Here is a 15,912-nt window from a genome sequence, read left to right as displayed (position 1 = left end):
ATACCTGCTAAATTTGAACGCATCAGTAACACATTAAAGGGTCAATTTTACATTTACAACGATTCAAAGAACAGTTCACCCGAAAATCAAATTTACATATTTTTCCTGTTACCTCTGTTTAATTACTCTAGATCTAAATAAGTAACTATTGACCAGAGAGATGTCAGATATTACGCATACTTAAGAGTTCAATACAGCCTCAATATAGCCTAAAGGCCGACATCTTCACAGCTGATAGATACAAAATCTGCCAGCTCACATTAAACTGATTGATCAAAAAAAGTGCTAGGAAGAAAAATATATAGATCTATGATTTGGGTGAACTGTCCCATAAAGAAGAGGTTCCTTAAAAATACTGACTTTCATTTTTCGGTTTTTGCTTATTGTTTTGCTTTTGTTTAAAATTAGTAGGCTATGTTTGTTGTATTACTTTCAAAATGTTTAATGAATGAGTATACATTTTCTAATTCAACAAATTTTTGAATTAACAGACATAAGAGAGGCTAAATATATTTCCAGGAAAAAACTACCAAGAATATACATTTGTATTCCGTCTATGAAGATGCCAGAAAAGTAATGTTAATTATTGTAAAACTCACCATCTATCTTGTGTATCACCTTAACATTTAAGGAAACAAAGATAAATAGTAGAAATGAATTGAAAAAAAAAACACATTCTCAATGACCATGTTTTAATGGACTCAGTTGTTTTTTGAACAACAAAATTGCTGTAATCAAACCAACACGAATATCAGTCTTTGTATTGCAAAGCAATTGCTGCACTGCAACTGCAGGAAAGACATTCCTGATGTGAAATTTCATCGACTATATCACAACTGATTTTAAAATATGCAAATTTATCCAAATAGGGGAAAGAGTTGCGGCTCCTGAAAAATACCATCTTTGAAACTGTCTTTTCGAGGGTTAGGAAGAATAAAGACGTTCTCCTCAGTCCATCTCAACAGTAACAGGGAGCCCAATTTCAAGATCTCTTGACTCTGAATTTTGCAATTCTCTGCGAATCTCTATAGAGATCGGAGGGTGCGATTGTATCTTGAGCAGCTCCAGCAGTGCCGTCTTCTGTTCGGAAGCCAGGTCAGCCTTGTAGCGCTGAGCCAGGGTGAGTAAACTCTGATGCCACAGCACAGGAAGCACACGTTTTTCATTGCGGAAAGACAGGAAGTGAGCCACCAAGGCATCTAGGACACGGAAAGGCAGGGCGTATTTCTTGTCAAGCAAGAGGCGCAGGAAAATGCTGTTGGCGCCGTTGTACTCCATCTCTGCCAACTTAAGCATTGCAGCACTGAAAGACAAGTACAATTTTGTATGTAATGCAATCTTAACCTAAAGTATCTTGCCAACACCCCACAAACTAGAGCATTCAAGGATTGCTGGCTCAAATCTACATCTAACAATAAGATGCTGACATCCGCCTGCAGATGCGTGTATGTCAGTAAAAAGAAATTTTACCTGGAGTGGAGGACAGGGATTGAGCACTTTGTAAGTATGCTTCCAATGATGATGGCTTCCCTCAGAGTACATGTACCAGATTCACACATAGGAATCAGTATACCTGTGTGACAGAAGAGGCAAAATATATCAAAAAGAGTATTCAATTATGGATTTAATTACCTTCACGACTGACTTTGACCATTGTGAGGTCATCCATGTTTGATTTCTTTTCAGGTACTTCCGTGTTCAGGTAGGATATATGGCAGCTTTTACAGTCCTACTTTGGCAGACTGACTCTTTAACCTCAATTTTAATAAATCTACAATTTTTAAAAAACAATGATAATCTCAGAACCTCCAAGTGCAGTGATCACATAAAAAAAAAACTCAAATTAACTCAAGTTATTAGTTAGATTGATAACATATTTAAATTATTCAGTAAACTAAATTAACTCTAATAGAAGAATTTATGGAAAACGTTAGGTTAGATATCTCACTCATACTGTGCAGCAAACAGTTCAGTGTATTTGTGAGCAACACTGCCACATAGTGTCTTATACTAGTGTTTTCTAAATATGTGTGATGGGACATTTAGGGGACATGTTGTATTAAACTGGGGGAGTTTGTAAACAGTGTTTTCACAAAGGATTTAAGAAAAACAATAATTGGCCAAATGAATGCAAGCCATTTAAAAATATTATTTGACCCAATTCAAATTTGAGTTTTTTCATTTCTAAACTGCCAGAAGCAATGGTGTTATTTACTCTGTGGACACTAACCTAAACTAATCCTGTTCTGGGAATTCAATTCATAAATTTAGTGCTGAAATAAGAAACGTTACTTCTTCAAACAAGTTGTGAAAATCCTCTCTCATTCACATTACCCACTTTTTACTTTGAAGGGTCAGATGTCACTAGAGTGTAGCTCAGTATTCACTGGGCGTTTAATGGAACAATAACTAGTAATGCCTAACGTGATGACTACACTTTACAGATCTGCAAGGCACATCAGTAACTATTTTACTTCAACACTTTTTAGATTTTACTTTTAGCTTGTCCTTTGCTAATCAACAAATGTGTTTACCATCCAAATGTAGAATGTTGATAACAGCTAGAAGAGTGGCAGTAATAAATTCAGTCAAATTGTCAACACACTTTGCAGCTTTACGGTACTTTCACATTGAATCTATCTGACGGTAATCAGAATCCCCCCACGACTGGGAAATGCTTAAAACAGGTTACAAAAAGCATATTTAAAATGTATCGTCAACTAAGAATCTTTTCAGAGTCAGAAGGGATGTTGTGGTCAGAGGTGAAATAAGCCTGAAACCTTCAAACGGAGAGGACAGCTAAATAACATATTCAACCCAGAGTAAACTTAACAAACAAGAGATTAACATCAAACACATCAGGAACTGTGATATACGTGTTCAAAGATCCATTACAATATCTTACAGCCATCTGATCGAACATCTTGTTTTATCTTTTCAAAAAGCCAAGATGCCTAGTTTACTGTAAATTAGGACGAGTAAGCAAATTATCATGTTTAAGGAGCTGGAGAACAAAAAATGGTGGCATTTTTACTTGACAAATAGAACTATATATTTAATTTAATGTTCCACACTTGTTCCAGCTCTAATGTAAATCTCTTCTCGCACTCAGAAAAGAAAATTACAACTAAATATCCATTCAAATTGTCTCACCTTTAAACCATGCTCCTGGTTTGAACAAGGCCTTCTTTAGAGCGCTGTATAGATGAAAGTTGAGTTTCTTGTACTCTGCAATATCGTCCCGTACTCGGGGCAGCAGCACCAAGTTGTAAAACCTCTGAGCCATTCGCTCTTTCAGATTGGATGAGAAGATTCTATAACAAAGGCATTGGAGAAAAACTCTTAATTGTTGAAATATCTGCAGTAAATAAGATAACCTACTCAGTGTAAAGCCCAAAACAAACCATCTGGGGACTCACCTTGTTGCTTGGTACATGGCAGCTGCTGTCCAGGTCTCAGGCTCAGTCAAATAAAGAATCTGTTCCCAGTTTGAAAGTGCTGGGACGATTTTAAAAGCCTTTGGCAATTTCCCACTGCGATATTTAGACAGAACCTGAAGCAAAAGAATAGAAAAATAACTATCATTTAACTGCTTACTAAGAGATATTTACACTTAAAACATTCACTAAATGGACACGTTCTTTACTTTAAGTCAACTGATATAACTCACCTTACCGACACCTTTGTACACTTCTATTACTCTTGGGTCAAGTTGCGGCATCGGACGCCCGGACACCTCCGACATCACGGTCCCTACCTCAGTCTGCTTCTCTGTAATCTTATCCATGATGATATCAGCTAGGGTCCGTCTACAACGAACACAAAGAGAAAAACACAGCTAAGCATTCAAAGCCCAAATTCAGCTCCTATTGGCGATTCAAATTCAAACTAAAAAAACTAGTTTCAAAATTAAAAAAATAAAGAGTTATGCTTCATCTTGCCTCATTGGAGGGTTTTTATTCATGAACATCTCCATGGCCTTCTCGTCATCGGGGTCAACGACAACTTCGGTTTCACACACAGCATCGTCCTCACAAGCGCCTTCCTTTCCCAGAGCTGGCCACTCCTCATCGGAGTCGGCATCCTGAGTGGTAGGCCCTAAGATTGTATTACAAGATGGTCAATAAGATTACACTGTACTGTTTGAGAGACACACTCCATCATTAAGTGAAGTCCCTTGATGAAGTTGATCATCTGTAGGGGCTCTACACTATCAAATATATTCAACAATCAAGTTTTTCATTTGATCAAATATTCCTGATTTATTTGGCGTTTATTTTACTTATGTATAATTCATGTTGAACATGTAAAACTACAAATTACTCACAAGTATGTGAACTTTCCCATTAATTCCAAGTGTGCTTAAATGTACACATGGTAGAATAGATACATCTTGACACTAAAGACTCCGTCCAAATATCTCTGAATTCAATGAATTTCATGTAAAAACACAACTTCATAGACTTTCAATAATATGGACGAGGCTCATGTTTGGAGAAGGAGAGACGTCGAACATTACCGAGGACAGTGACTGGTGTCTTCTTCTCTGGTGCCAGGCCATATTCGGTCTGAAGCTCATCCTGCTGAATTCGTGCCTGTTTTAAGATCTTCCGAGACAGACGCTCGTCGACGTAGTTGTCCTCGTTTTCCTCCCGGGTGTCCCTGCTTTTCGCCCGGCCTCGGGCTCGCATTGTATCCGCCTGCAGGATCTGGTCAGCCAGCGCCATCGCTCCTCCGCTCGTCTCTCCTCCTCCTCTGGACTTTTTCACTTTCGGCATCGCTGTAGTTTGACGGAGGATGTAGCTTCACTATCGATGTGTTTTGTTAGCATGTGCTATGGCGCTACCGAAAGTCTAGAAGTAATAAGTACTGTAAACAGTCGCTTTCTCAACACGTGCGGATGTCCATTGCTGAGAGGATATGACGTAGTTGACGTGACGTAACGTCAAACTCTAGAAGAAATGTAGAGTCTCGTTAGCTGTTTTGGTTGGCATTAAACTATTTTGTTGTCGACGATTTGTAAATACCCAGTATTATTAATCGTCACAGATGTTGTGTCTGTTAAAAATTATAAATTGGTATTTAACTTGCAGAAGACTTCCCTTCCACCCGGAAGTACTCGACCCACAACTAAGGAAACATTCAGAGGCTAAATAGCAATGGGGGTTACTTGGTGAGATGATTATTTTATGTTTTAGCTACATTTAAAATGTTAACAATGTTTGGAAAACTATTTAATTAATGTACATACTGAATATTTTACCCATCGCACATGTATTTGTGTTACTTGGCAGCGGTTCATCGCTTACGTTCATTCACACGGTGCTCTGCAAAATAGATGTCTCTCATAACCTTACATGCACATAATGACTAAAAAAGAGACTCTTACTTGGCTCCTCGTTCATTTAGTCAGGTTGCGCTGGTGTTTTCTAACTTCACGTGGCGCTGTTTTTGTACTGCAGTGTGTGCCAGGTGCCTGTGGCAGAGGGGAAGAGCGTGCAGCAGACAGTGGACATCGTGCATAGGAAACTGGAGCAGCTGGGTGCTGTGAAGCACGGCAGCTTCTGGGTAGACTGTGAGACATACCATGCAACAGGAAACGTCAGCGGTAATATTTAACTGTATACCTTTTCCTTTGAGCATCAGATCTAACCTAATCGTGCTGATATTTTGTCTCTGAACATTTAGCTTATTTCAGAATCAGCTTTAATGGCCATGTACATTTTCACATACATGGAATTTGACGCCGGATTTTGTGCATTGTACTTTTTTCAATGCAAGAGCTAGATATAAAACGATAAATATATTTGTAGTTCATAATAATAATGCGTCACAAACCCCTGAATCCTACATTTCCCACAATGCCACTCAATAGTGACGTTCTTAGACCCTCCTTGTCTGGCAAACTCTTTCAAAGACCTTCAATCATCAATTTGTAAGTCTGTGAGTTCTGTTATGAAAAAAAATATTCATATTTCAGTTGTTTTATATGTTTTTTAATATATTTTTTAGTTCTGTCTAAGGTCATCAGATATATGTAATATAATACAAATATTGTATTGTTTTTAATATTAATTAAAAGTCTCACAAAGTAAAATCAATTAGTTATAACTACTTCAAAATTGCAAAAAATAAAAAGTGGATTTCCTTGATAAGTCTGACAGTCATTCTTGCCTGTCTGTTACAGGTCAGCCCACCAAGCTGTTATACATGATGCACAACTCTGAAACTCCCCTGAGCTGCATGGGTCTATTTGAAGGTGGACCCTGCCTGATAGCCGACGCAAACTTTGATGTTCTCATGGTGAAGCTAAAAAGTCACTTTCAAAATGCCAAGGGGCACAAGGTGGAGTGTCGCGGTTCTAGATACCGTTACTGTGACTTCTTGATAAAAGTTGGTACTGTGACAATGAGCTCCAGTGCCAGAGGGATATCAGTAGAGGTAGGTAATTAAATCAATATTAGTGAGAGGGGAAACATGACTCTTTCCCACTGTGGCTACATTGACGGTTTGTGTGTTTCCCCAGGTGGAGTACTGTCCTTGTGTAGTTCCAGGCGACTGCTGGAACCTCACAAAGGAGTTCATGCAATCCTTTCTTGGCCCTAGCGTCCCCGAACTGCCTTCTGTGTTCGCCGCCAAGCCTGAAGGACTCTTTGCACCCTCAGACTGCGTAGACACCATGACTCAGTACTTGGAGTTGTTCAACAAACTTCGTAAACAGCAAATGCCAGGAAGCAACGTGCGTTGAGTTGCTAATGACAGTGGAGAAACCTTTTTTTTATGTTTTTATTAATGTCGCTGTAACTCTGGTCCTGTGGATCAGCATGTTTTTCAGGCGGTTTTCAAAGTCTGTTTTCTGTTGATACATTTTTTTATTTCTGGAGCCTCAACATTGCAATAAACTTTCCTATTGGATAAAAGCATCTTGTATGAAATAGACTGAATGGAGAACAGAAGCTTGTACTACTGACCAAATCTATTATTATCATTTTATAATCATACACACACACATTATAAATTGCCTCTTGGTGGGGTTGTAACCTTCTCTAGAGAGACCGTTAGCTGAAAGCAATACAACCCATAATTGTGACTTGTATAAATATTATATATGAGACATGGATGAGGTATCTTTTCAGTTTTAATTGCCTATTTGGACACAGTAGTGATCATTATGCACAATACAGAGGTGTTACTAATAACGTTAACGTTGAAGGATTTGCATGGAAGAAAGTATAAATAAATTACGAAAAAACGCTGGCAGAAACTTCCATTGTGCTTCTACAAAGTACTGTATAATGGACGTGAAAGTGAATATCAATGTATTAAACTGATTTCGCAGTCAGAATACATTGTGGGAAAGACGATGCATATTTTTGCAGACAGCAGTCTTAATATTCCTAATATCAGAATCAGCTTTATTGGCTATGTGTGTGTACACATACATGGAATTAGATTCTGGTGTCACGCAGCTCTCGTCATACATGTATACATATTATATACAATAAACTAAATATTAAAAAAATACATGTAAGATAATAGACAAAAAGATAATTTAAGACAACATAGTTGAAGACAATAGAGTAGTCAGACTTGTGCAGATTAATATGTTATATATACATGTTATATATTATTAATATGTTCAGGATTAGTATTTATCACCATGCAGTTTTATCCAGTGTTAACTTGAATCACAATCAATCAGGCCCTAAATCTAGATGGTGTGCCTTCCACGTGACTGCATGGCAACTACAGCACCTTATGCGACTGATACTGTGCCTAAAAGTTACAAATTCTATCATGCATTTGATCAGATTACCACAAACCAGCTGACACATGGCTAACAACACGGGGCTTTTCGGGGACATTGAGGTCAGCGGCCACTTGTCCTCGGTTTGCCCGATCATGTGCGGGTCTCGCCTCGGTTATTGTTCCATGTGGCATCGGGGGGTGGACGGACGGACGGACGGTCCACCCCGCTGCCTGTTGTTCGGCCTCTCCGCCAATGAGAGCCCGGTTGCCGCTCAGCCCCGGTCCAATGAGAGCGGCGGGGTCTGAGCTCGGATCGAGAGTTGGGTTGTTCAATCTGCGAAGAGGACAACAACCAGCTCCTGGGTGCACCGGATGGATGGATGTTGGCGATGGTAACGTTACCCAGCTATTCCGTTATCAGATTGTTACAAATGTAGTAACGGACACAGACGAGGCCCGGTGGTAACGTGCACCCCGTTAACCGGGCTCACTGTGATGAAAGTCACCGGGGAGTTTTTTTGTTTGTTAACCGGTAAACGGCGCAGTTCGCTAGCGAGCTAAAGCCGCGCGGCGTTAACAGTTAGTGGACGTTAGCGACCCACAACAACCGGGAGGTTAACTTAACGATTGTCCTCCGCGAACGTGTTAGCCGCGTAGCTAACGCCAGCTACCGTGGCGAGCTAATAACGTAACTGTTAGCGACTGGGTCCTCTGTGTTTTAATAAAGTACACCATTAGGAGAGACAGTGAGCGGCTCGGCAGCGCTTAACTCCCGCAGAGCCGCCGTGGCTAGCGGGTAGCGGCGTTAGCTAACTTATGGCTGCGCCGCCTCGGACCAACAAAGTTGTCGGATGTTCCTGGAGAGTGGCTCTCCGACTGCTCTTTGTTCTGGCTCAGCACGGGGATGTTGGTGGGATAGCTTAGCATGGCGTTAAGAGCCGATCGTTCCGGTCCGGGCCACGGGCTTTAAAACACGGACACATGCAGTCTGGGATATTGTAACATTTTGTGAATATCGGCGTCACATGCGTTAATAGACACTTCCCAATGGCGCGACACACTACATGGCACAATGTTGGGGAAAGGCAGCCAACGAGAAACCAGTTGCACCGACTTGCAAGTTAACGGTGTCTTTTCGTGGACATTGTAGTTTTAAAGTACTGGAGGATTTACACAAGTAGATTGGCGCAGATACCGAGGTCTATCATTGCATGGATTCACCACATAATGGAGATGGACACACACACACACACACCCTCCTTGTCAACATGAAAGATCTGTAAATATGGTCTCTACTAAAAAAACAATCATTTGTGTTTTAGTGAGAGAGGCATACTTTAAAGACTGGTATTACAATTCACCATAACAGCCATACTCTTGTTTTTATTCCAGAGGTTGTCAGTAATGTGTATTAATAATCGTAGGGAATGTCAGGTGAAGTTTATTTGTATAGCCCATAATTATTTACAGTCCCACATTATCAAAGGTGTCGCTAAAAAAACTTGAGCACGTAAGAGAAGAAAGGCGATGTATAACCCTGTCTCACATTCATCAAGTGGTTTTTACACACAGTGTTAATCTGGTTTTGCATATTGTTACAACATCCGTCAAACTGTGACACCCCATTTTGTTAAGCGCTTATGCTAATTCTCCAGATCTAATATTGTTATGTAAACTATTGAATCTCGTTATATAGTAGATTATCAAAACAGACATTTTTTTAGAGTTCACTTTAGAAAACCCACATTTTGATCGGTGTTTTAAACATAAAACATTTGATGTGTTCACGATTGCAAATGATCTTTAATTACACCACAGTAGTGGATACTTGTGTGGGTTACGTAATGGGTATCCTTGAAGTGGTGTCATTAACCAAAACTATTAATTTTTATTTCATCCCTTTTTCTCAGAATGTTCTAGTTGATCACCGTGGTGACGGTGGACATGGGTGATCAATGTGATCATTGCCGTTGAGTTCTCTGCAGACGTGATGTATTGTCCCAAACCTGATTAAGCAAACTACTTTTACAGTAAGTAGGCGTTTTTATTGTGTGCTTATTCAGTGAAAGAATAAGACTGTATGTGTGTTTCTCAGTCCTTTTACTGGGTCGTATGAGCAGATCTTAACACTTTTTTTCTCTCCTGTAAATCTTCCCTCAGAATGAGGTGCTGCTTGGTTCCGGGACGTGTGTCCTATCACTGAGGCCACATGTGTATCGGGAGAGATGGATCGTTGTAAACACGTGGGACGCCTTCGGCTCGGCCACGACCATTCGATCCTCAATCCACAAAAATGGCACTGTGTGGACTGCAGCACCACCGATTCAGTGTGGGCCTGCCTCAAGTGCTCCCACGTGGCCTGTGGACGCTTTATGGAGGAGCACTCACTCAAACACTTTCAGGAGTCACAGCACCCACTGGCTATGGAGGTGCGTGAGCTGGATGTGTTCTGTTTTGCCTGTGGAGACTATGTACTCAATGATAATGCAGAGGGAGACCTCAAACTCCTCAGAGGGGCCCTCACTACGGTACGCAGCCCAGGTAGACGCTCACTCCGCTCCTCAACTGGGGGAGAGTGCACCTCCCGGGTCGGGGAAGGTGGGCCACAGCCCGCCATGCAGTTGGCTTCGCGTCACAGGAGGAAAGCACTTCTCGGGAAGATGCTTCGGATGTGGATCGATAAACATCAAGAGCTGCAGAATCAGCGTCAAGAGAAACTTGAGGAAGCTAGAAGACAAAAAAAAGAGGTTAAAAAGAGACTTATGGAAGAGCTTGGCAATGTCCCGCCCAGAAAAAGTGCGAGGCTTCTTACTCAGGCGCCACGGTCAACCATCACACTCATTCCTCGCAAATTTCGCGACCCTCCAGAACGCCTACCTCCTCCTCCCAAGAAGCCTTCCCTTCTTCCCCTGTCCCGTAAGGCTCCTCAGAATGGCAGAGCTGCTAAGCTGAGGAGGTACTACTCCACACATGCGGTGACCCGCCGGAGACTCGCGCCAGGTGTCACTGGTCTGCGCAATTTGGGGAACACATGTTACATGAACTCAATATTGCAAGTGCTGAGTCACCTGCAGAAATTCAGGGAGTGTTTTCTCACTTTGGACCTGTGTGAGACTGAGGAGCTGCTGGCCAAGACCAATAACTCCCAGGAGATGAAGGGTGGGACAGGAGGTGTCGTTAGCAGTGGTAACGCAGCACTGTCAGGATGCCCTCTCGGACGCATTGAGAAACCAGGCAGTTGGAATTTGGCCACGGGCAAAAAGGAAAGTGCCCCAGCTTCCCCACAGGCTTCAGAGTTGGTCCAGCCTAAGGAGCCTCGCTGTTCCACCCGCCAGCAAATGTCTCTGTGCCATGAGTTACATACACTTTTCAGGGTCATGTGGTCAGGCCGGTGGTCTTTAGTGTCTCCGTTCGCCATGCTGCACTCCGTGTGGAACCTCATACCCGCTTTCCGTGGGTACGACCAGCAGGACGCCCAGGAGTTCTTGTGTGAGCTGCTGGACAAGGTGCAGCAGGAGCTGGACACAGAGGGGTCCAAACGCAGGATAGTTATCCCCATCACAAAGAGGAAACTATCCAAGCAAGTGCTGAAGGTTCTCAACACCATCTTTCATGGGCAGCTCCTCAGCCAGGTGAGACATGAGATATGTGCCCGTATAAACACTTCATAGTATGAGTACCATGTCCCAAAGCTTCATTTTATAAGCAGAAATAACAAATTCTCCTTTTTTCAGTGAGATAATTCATTTTTAATTTCACTCAGACTTTTGGGATGCTGCATCCCTGATTTTAAATCTATGGCAGTGTGATTACCAAATCATCTGTTCCACAGTGATGCATTGGCTAATAATACATCAATACAACAATAATCACCTGCGAGCCATTCTATTACAATTTTTTTCATCTCATGGTATTGTACAAATATACAATTTCATTTCTAGAATTCAGACGAAGACTGGGAGTCATTGACCACTTGTGCAGACTGATCACTCCTCACCTGTTTATCTTCTCGCTGTGTCTTTTTAGGTGACGTGTCTGTCCTGTAAGCACAAGTCTAACACCGTTGAGCCATTCTGGGATTTATCTTTGGAGTTTCCAGAGCGATACCACAGCATAGACAAAGGCTCAGGCTCTACAGCTTACCAGCGCAGCTGCACCCTCACTGAGATGCTGTCCAAGTTTACGGAAATGGAGGCTCTCGAAGGCAGCATCTATGCCTGCAACCACTGCAACAGTGAGTACAATGTTTAATACAATGCAAAGCAAAGGTAGCAGGGTTTAAAGACATTTTCAAACTATTTTTTTTAAATACAGTTCTCATCCAATAAGATTTGCCCTCTACAACTGAAGTTACATAAATTGGAATTAATTCAAGATGCCCACCCTTAACTTAACATTATATTTTAAAACCGGCGTCAGTCTTTTTAAGCTGTAACTATCGGATTCAGATCTAGATTCAACTTTATTGGAATTGCAGAGTACACGAAATGCAGTTGAGCATCTGACCACAGTGCAAAAGAAAGCATTAAAAGTGCAGTGTTCTGTATAAATACAATGTAGAGAGAATAAATGGTGGATATGAAATGCTTTTAATAAAAAACAAACATGTCTAACACAGGGCTTTGTTAATAATGATGTGTGCAACTAAAGTTCCATCCCTCCATCGCAAAAGGATATTGGACTTTGAGTGCAGGATTTAGTGCCTGGAAAAAATTTGTTTATGATATGAATTTAAATGAGAGAAAAAAATGACTTTTAAATAAATGTACAAAATGGTTGTATGAAATTAATTCAGTTTTGACGGAGAGGCAGCGCCACCAGCAGGACAATGACATGTAGGTGAAGTGAGGAGTGTTAACTGTTCACAGCCTTGGAAAAGGCATTGATTAAAACTACACAACATATTTTTGTTTGCTTTCCGGATATATTGTAAAAAAGTGTGTCAACTCGGCACTAAAACAAAGCATCACATCAATGATAGTCATTTTTTAATTGATTATGGAATAATTTACCAGTTCATTGTGTCATGGATTGTTAGAAAGAAGACGGAAATCATCCCACAAGCCCTTAGTTCTGTCAGAGGCTCGTAAGCAGCTTCTGATCTACCGTTTACCTCAGGTTCTACGGCTGCACCTCAAACGCTTCAGGTACGTTTTTCATAATGTTTACTGTTAAATAACTTAAAAACGCTTTGAGAAACCAAGTCTTGTTCACTGTATTGTTTATTTTGTAGCTGAAATGCGAGTGCTTGAGTGCAAGAGCGTAAATGTTTATCGTGGTGCTTGTGAGGCTGACTCGTCCCTGTTTATGACAGATGGTCTGGGCGGAACCATAGGGAGAAAATCGGCGTTCACGTGGCCTTTGACCAGGTTCTGAACATCAAACCATACTGCTGCACAGGCTCAGGTCACTCTGTCCACAGAGGAGGCTACACCTATGATCTGTCTGCTGTTGTGATGCATCATGGGAAAGGCTTTGGCTCAGGGCACTACACCGCATACTGCTACAATACAGAAGGAGGTGAGGACGAGATGCTGCTGGATTCAGACCAGACTATGAAGTCCTGTGGGTCATTTAATAACCTCCTTTGTGTTTGTATCTTCAGGTTTCTGGGTCCACTGTAATGACTCTGAGATGAAGGTTTGCAGTGTGGAGGAAGTGTGCAACACTCAGGCCTATATCCTCTTCTATACCCAGAGGTCTGCCTAGGTACCTCACGCTGTGATACCGACCTGTTTGGGCAACTGAAGGCTGCATTTATGAAAACGTTTTCCCGGGTGTCACCAAGCAATTGCTTTGAATTGATTTACTAAAAAAAGATGGCAACGGGGGCACTAGGACAGCCACAATCATGAGTCAAGGTGAACATTTTAGCAGCATAATCCAGAGGAGAACAATTATACTTAATGGTACACACACTGTAATGTTGCCACGGTAAATTAATGGAAAATCATTTAAATCTGCTTGTTCTAATGGTTGGTTTTGGATTATGTTCATTTTAAAAGGAAAAAAAAAGAAAGAAATCAAAAACCTTTTCATAAATGAGGCCGCAGCTTTTTTTTGGCCTGTCGGATCAGCATATTGGTTAATGGCCCGAAGACTGTGGGAGCAGGTCCGACTCTGTCCTGCTGAACATCACGTTGTGTGTCCGTGTTTTCAAATACAATCGGGCTCATGTCTGTCTGGAACCAATCAGGCGCTCTCCTGAAACAGCATTTCACATTTAAAGGCCACATGGATTCTGGATTTTAGAGCATTTCTCTCACAATAATGTTGTTAAGGTGCATTTTATAATATAATTGTACATTTGACAGCCAATGCACTAAATATTATAATAGGTACTTCTTTCAACATCATTGTGTAGTTACACTTGAATTAAATTAATCTCGTGACTGAAGTCCAGACTCTCTGTCGCCTCCCGTCAACTTTTTGAACTATCGTGAAATGTCAGTATGGACACTTTTAATGCTCATCCCTGTGTTGTTTGTACTTCATCGTGTCCTCTCCTCAATGGTTCTGCTGTGACTGGATACTGTGTCTTAGGCTCAAGGCCTCCGGCCTGCGCACTCGAGTGAACGGGAAAAGTTTTAGTTTATTTTGTAGTCATTCTGTGTTTCACTTTCATAAAAAAGCTTGATTGATGATGAGCGATGGAAAGCTGCACTTTTGAGGAGGGGCTACTATTGTTGGTCCTATCTTTGTGATTGTTCATCTTTAGGCTCCTGTATCTTGTTAAAATGGCAGCTCCCCCTGTGGTGTAACGGTGAGGTAGTCTGAGCCTGTGTCGGAGGCACTACACCAGTGTTTTAGCTGCAGGAGAAACGAGTTAAAGGGCAGACTGCGAGAAAGAAGAATGTGTTGGAGTACCCATTTTGAGTTGAGCGCCTGAAAGCAATATATTGTACATCTTGCATCTTGACAGGAAATTAAGATAAAATCAGGAATTCTACTGCTTGTTATACAATGTTTTTTTTTCTACTCTGCTGTTTCTATCAAGGTCTTTAGAATTTGCTAGGTAATCAAGAAAAAATGTTGCGTTTGATAAGAGTCAAACGCAAATTACATTTGTGAACTCTGTAAAAGTTGAAACAATCTAATGACGATGAATGTCTTACGTTTCAGTGGTCAGGTGTGGCCGTGCCACCGGCTCTGATCCCTTTGAGTTCTGTCTTGTACTGTAAGAATACCTGTCATAAATGTAATTGTCATATGGATTTTACCAGACGGTGATTATTAAAAAGACAAAACAAATTTGAAACTGTTCTTGGGTTGTATTTATTTTAGAGTGAATGGTCTCTTCAGCGTGGCCATTTGTCTAAACTAATAGATGGAGGGTTTATCAGGTCATGAGTCACGTTGTATGGAGCGTCACTTAGCCATCATAATGCCTGGCATATCTATGTTGACCGCATTAAAAGAGGATACATACGTGGTCAGCGTACATTAATAAATGTCACAAATTTAGCATGACAGATACGATGAAGTAGAACTGAAACAAATCATAGGATTAGCAGATGGATACACAGATGATCTATTAACTCTGCTTCTCTAATGCTTCCTTAAAGATTTGCAACTGAGAATAACTGTAATCGGCTTCAGAAATATGATGGGAGGACATTAAATGTAAAATATGCAAACTAATCTCTGGAGGTCATTTATCTTTCTTATGATGTACTATGATGGGTTTTAACCCATCAATTCATGTTTTTCATCAAGAACAGATCAAGTCCTCAATGTGTTTGATGTTTACAATGTTTGTAATATTTTATTAATTCCTTCTGTTCTTCAACTATGAGGGGGTTACTGCTAATGTTAGCCCATGTTATCAAACTCACGGCACATTTGGCATCTATTCACTGACGACTGGTCTCTGCTTAGCATTTTGGCTAAATGCTAATTAGATGTTAGCATTAAACTGTACTGCTATAAAATTTGTATTTCAAAGAGCACTTTGTAAACTGCTGATCACACTACACCGCTAAGGGTATCAACACCACCAACAGGATTTTTCAAACAAGTTGCTCTTATTGATGGCTTTAAACAGAATTATATAAGCTAAAAAGGTTTATGACAAAAAAAAAAGCCTAATTAGAAGGTGGTACCATAATTTCTAAGTGATGGAAGACGTTGCTCTCTAACCCAGTCCAACAACATTTCAGTCAA

The 15,912-nt window shown here is 40.9% G+C and overlaps 3 protein-coding genes across 3 annotated transcripts; 2 read left to right on the top strand and 1 right to left on the bottom strand.

The window, feature by feature from the left end:
* Positions 1–675: 675 nt before the first annotated feature.
* bysl (bystin-like) lies at positions 676–4,911 on the bottom strand. Its single transcript, XM_068594547.1, has 7 exons — positions 4,520–4,911; positions 3,942–4,098; positions 3,671–3,809; positions 3,420–3,553; positions 3,154–3,314; positions 1,471–1,573; positions 676–1,303 (listed from the first exon to the last, which is right to left on the bottom strand). Exons 1-7 carry the CDS (start codon positions 4,776–4,778, stop codon positions 949–951), a joined length of 1,308 nt encoding a protein of 435 aa, XP_068450648.1. The 5' UTR covers positions 4,779–4,911; the 3' UTR covers positions 676–948.
* A 144-nt stretch (positions 4,912–5,055) lies between these two features.
* med20 (mediator complex subunit 20) lies at positions 5,056–6,914 on the top strand. Its single transcript, XM_068593471.1, has 4 exons — positions 5,056–5,173; positions 5,463–5,608; positions 6,188–6,441; positions 6,527–6,914. Exons 1-4 carry the CDS (start codon positions 5,160–5,162, stop codon positions 6,746–6,748), a joined length of 636 nt encoding a protein of 211 aa, XP_068449572.1. The 5' UTR covers positions 5,056–5,159; the 3' UTR covers positions 6,749–6,914.
* A 1,077-nt stretch (positions 6,915–7,991) lies between these two features.
* On the top strand, positions 7,992–14,968 carry usp49 (ubiquitin specific peptidase 49). The gene is made up of 7 exons (XM_068593862.1): positions 7,992–8,141; positions 9,660–9,779; positions 9,910–11,381; positions 11,776–11,983; positions 12,788–12,896; positions 13,064–13,269; positions 13,355–14,968. The coding sequence occupies exons 3-7, from the start codon at positions 9,975–9,977 to the stop codon at positions 13,456–13,458; spliced, it is 2,034 nt and encodes a 677-aa protein (XP_068449963.1). The 5' UTR covers positions 7,992–8,141; positions 9,660–9,779; positions 9,910–9,974; the 3' UTR covers positions 13,459–14,968.
* Positions 14,969–15,912: the final 944 nt, after the last annotated feature.

Source organism: Clinocottus analis, unplaced genomic scaffold (genome assembly GCF_023055335.1).
Source record: "Clinocottus analis isolate CAN_PGR_092001 unplaced genomic scaffold, fCliAna1.0.p SCAF_3, whole genome shotgun sequence".
NCBI lineage: Eukaryota > Metazoa > Chordata > Actinopteri > Perciformes > Cottidae > Clinocottus > Clinocottus analis.
This window is presented reverse-complemented; position numbering and strand designations above follow the sequence as displayed.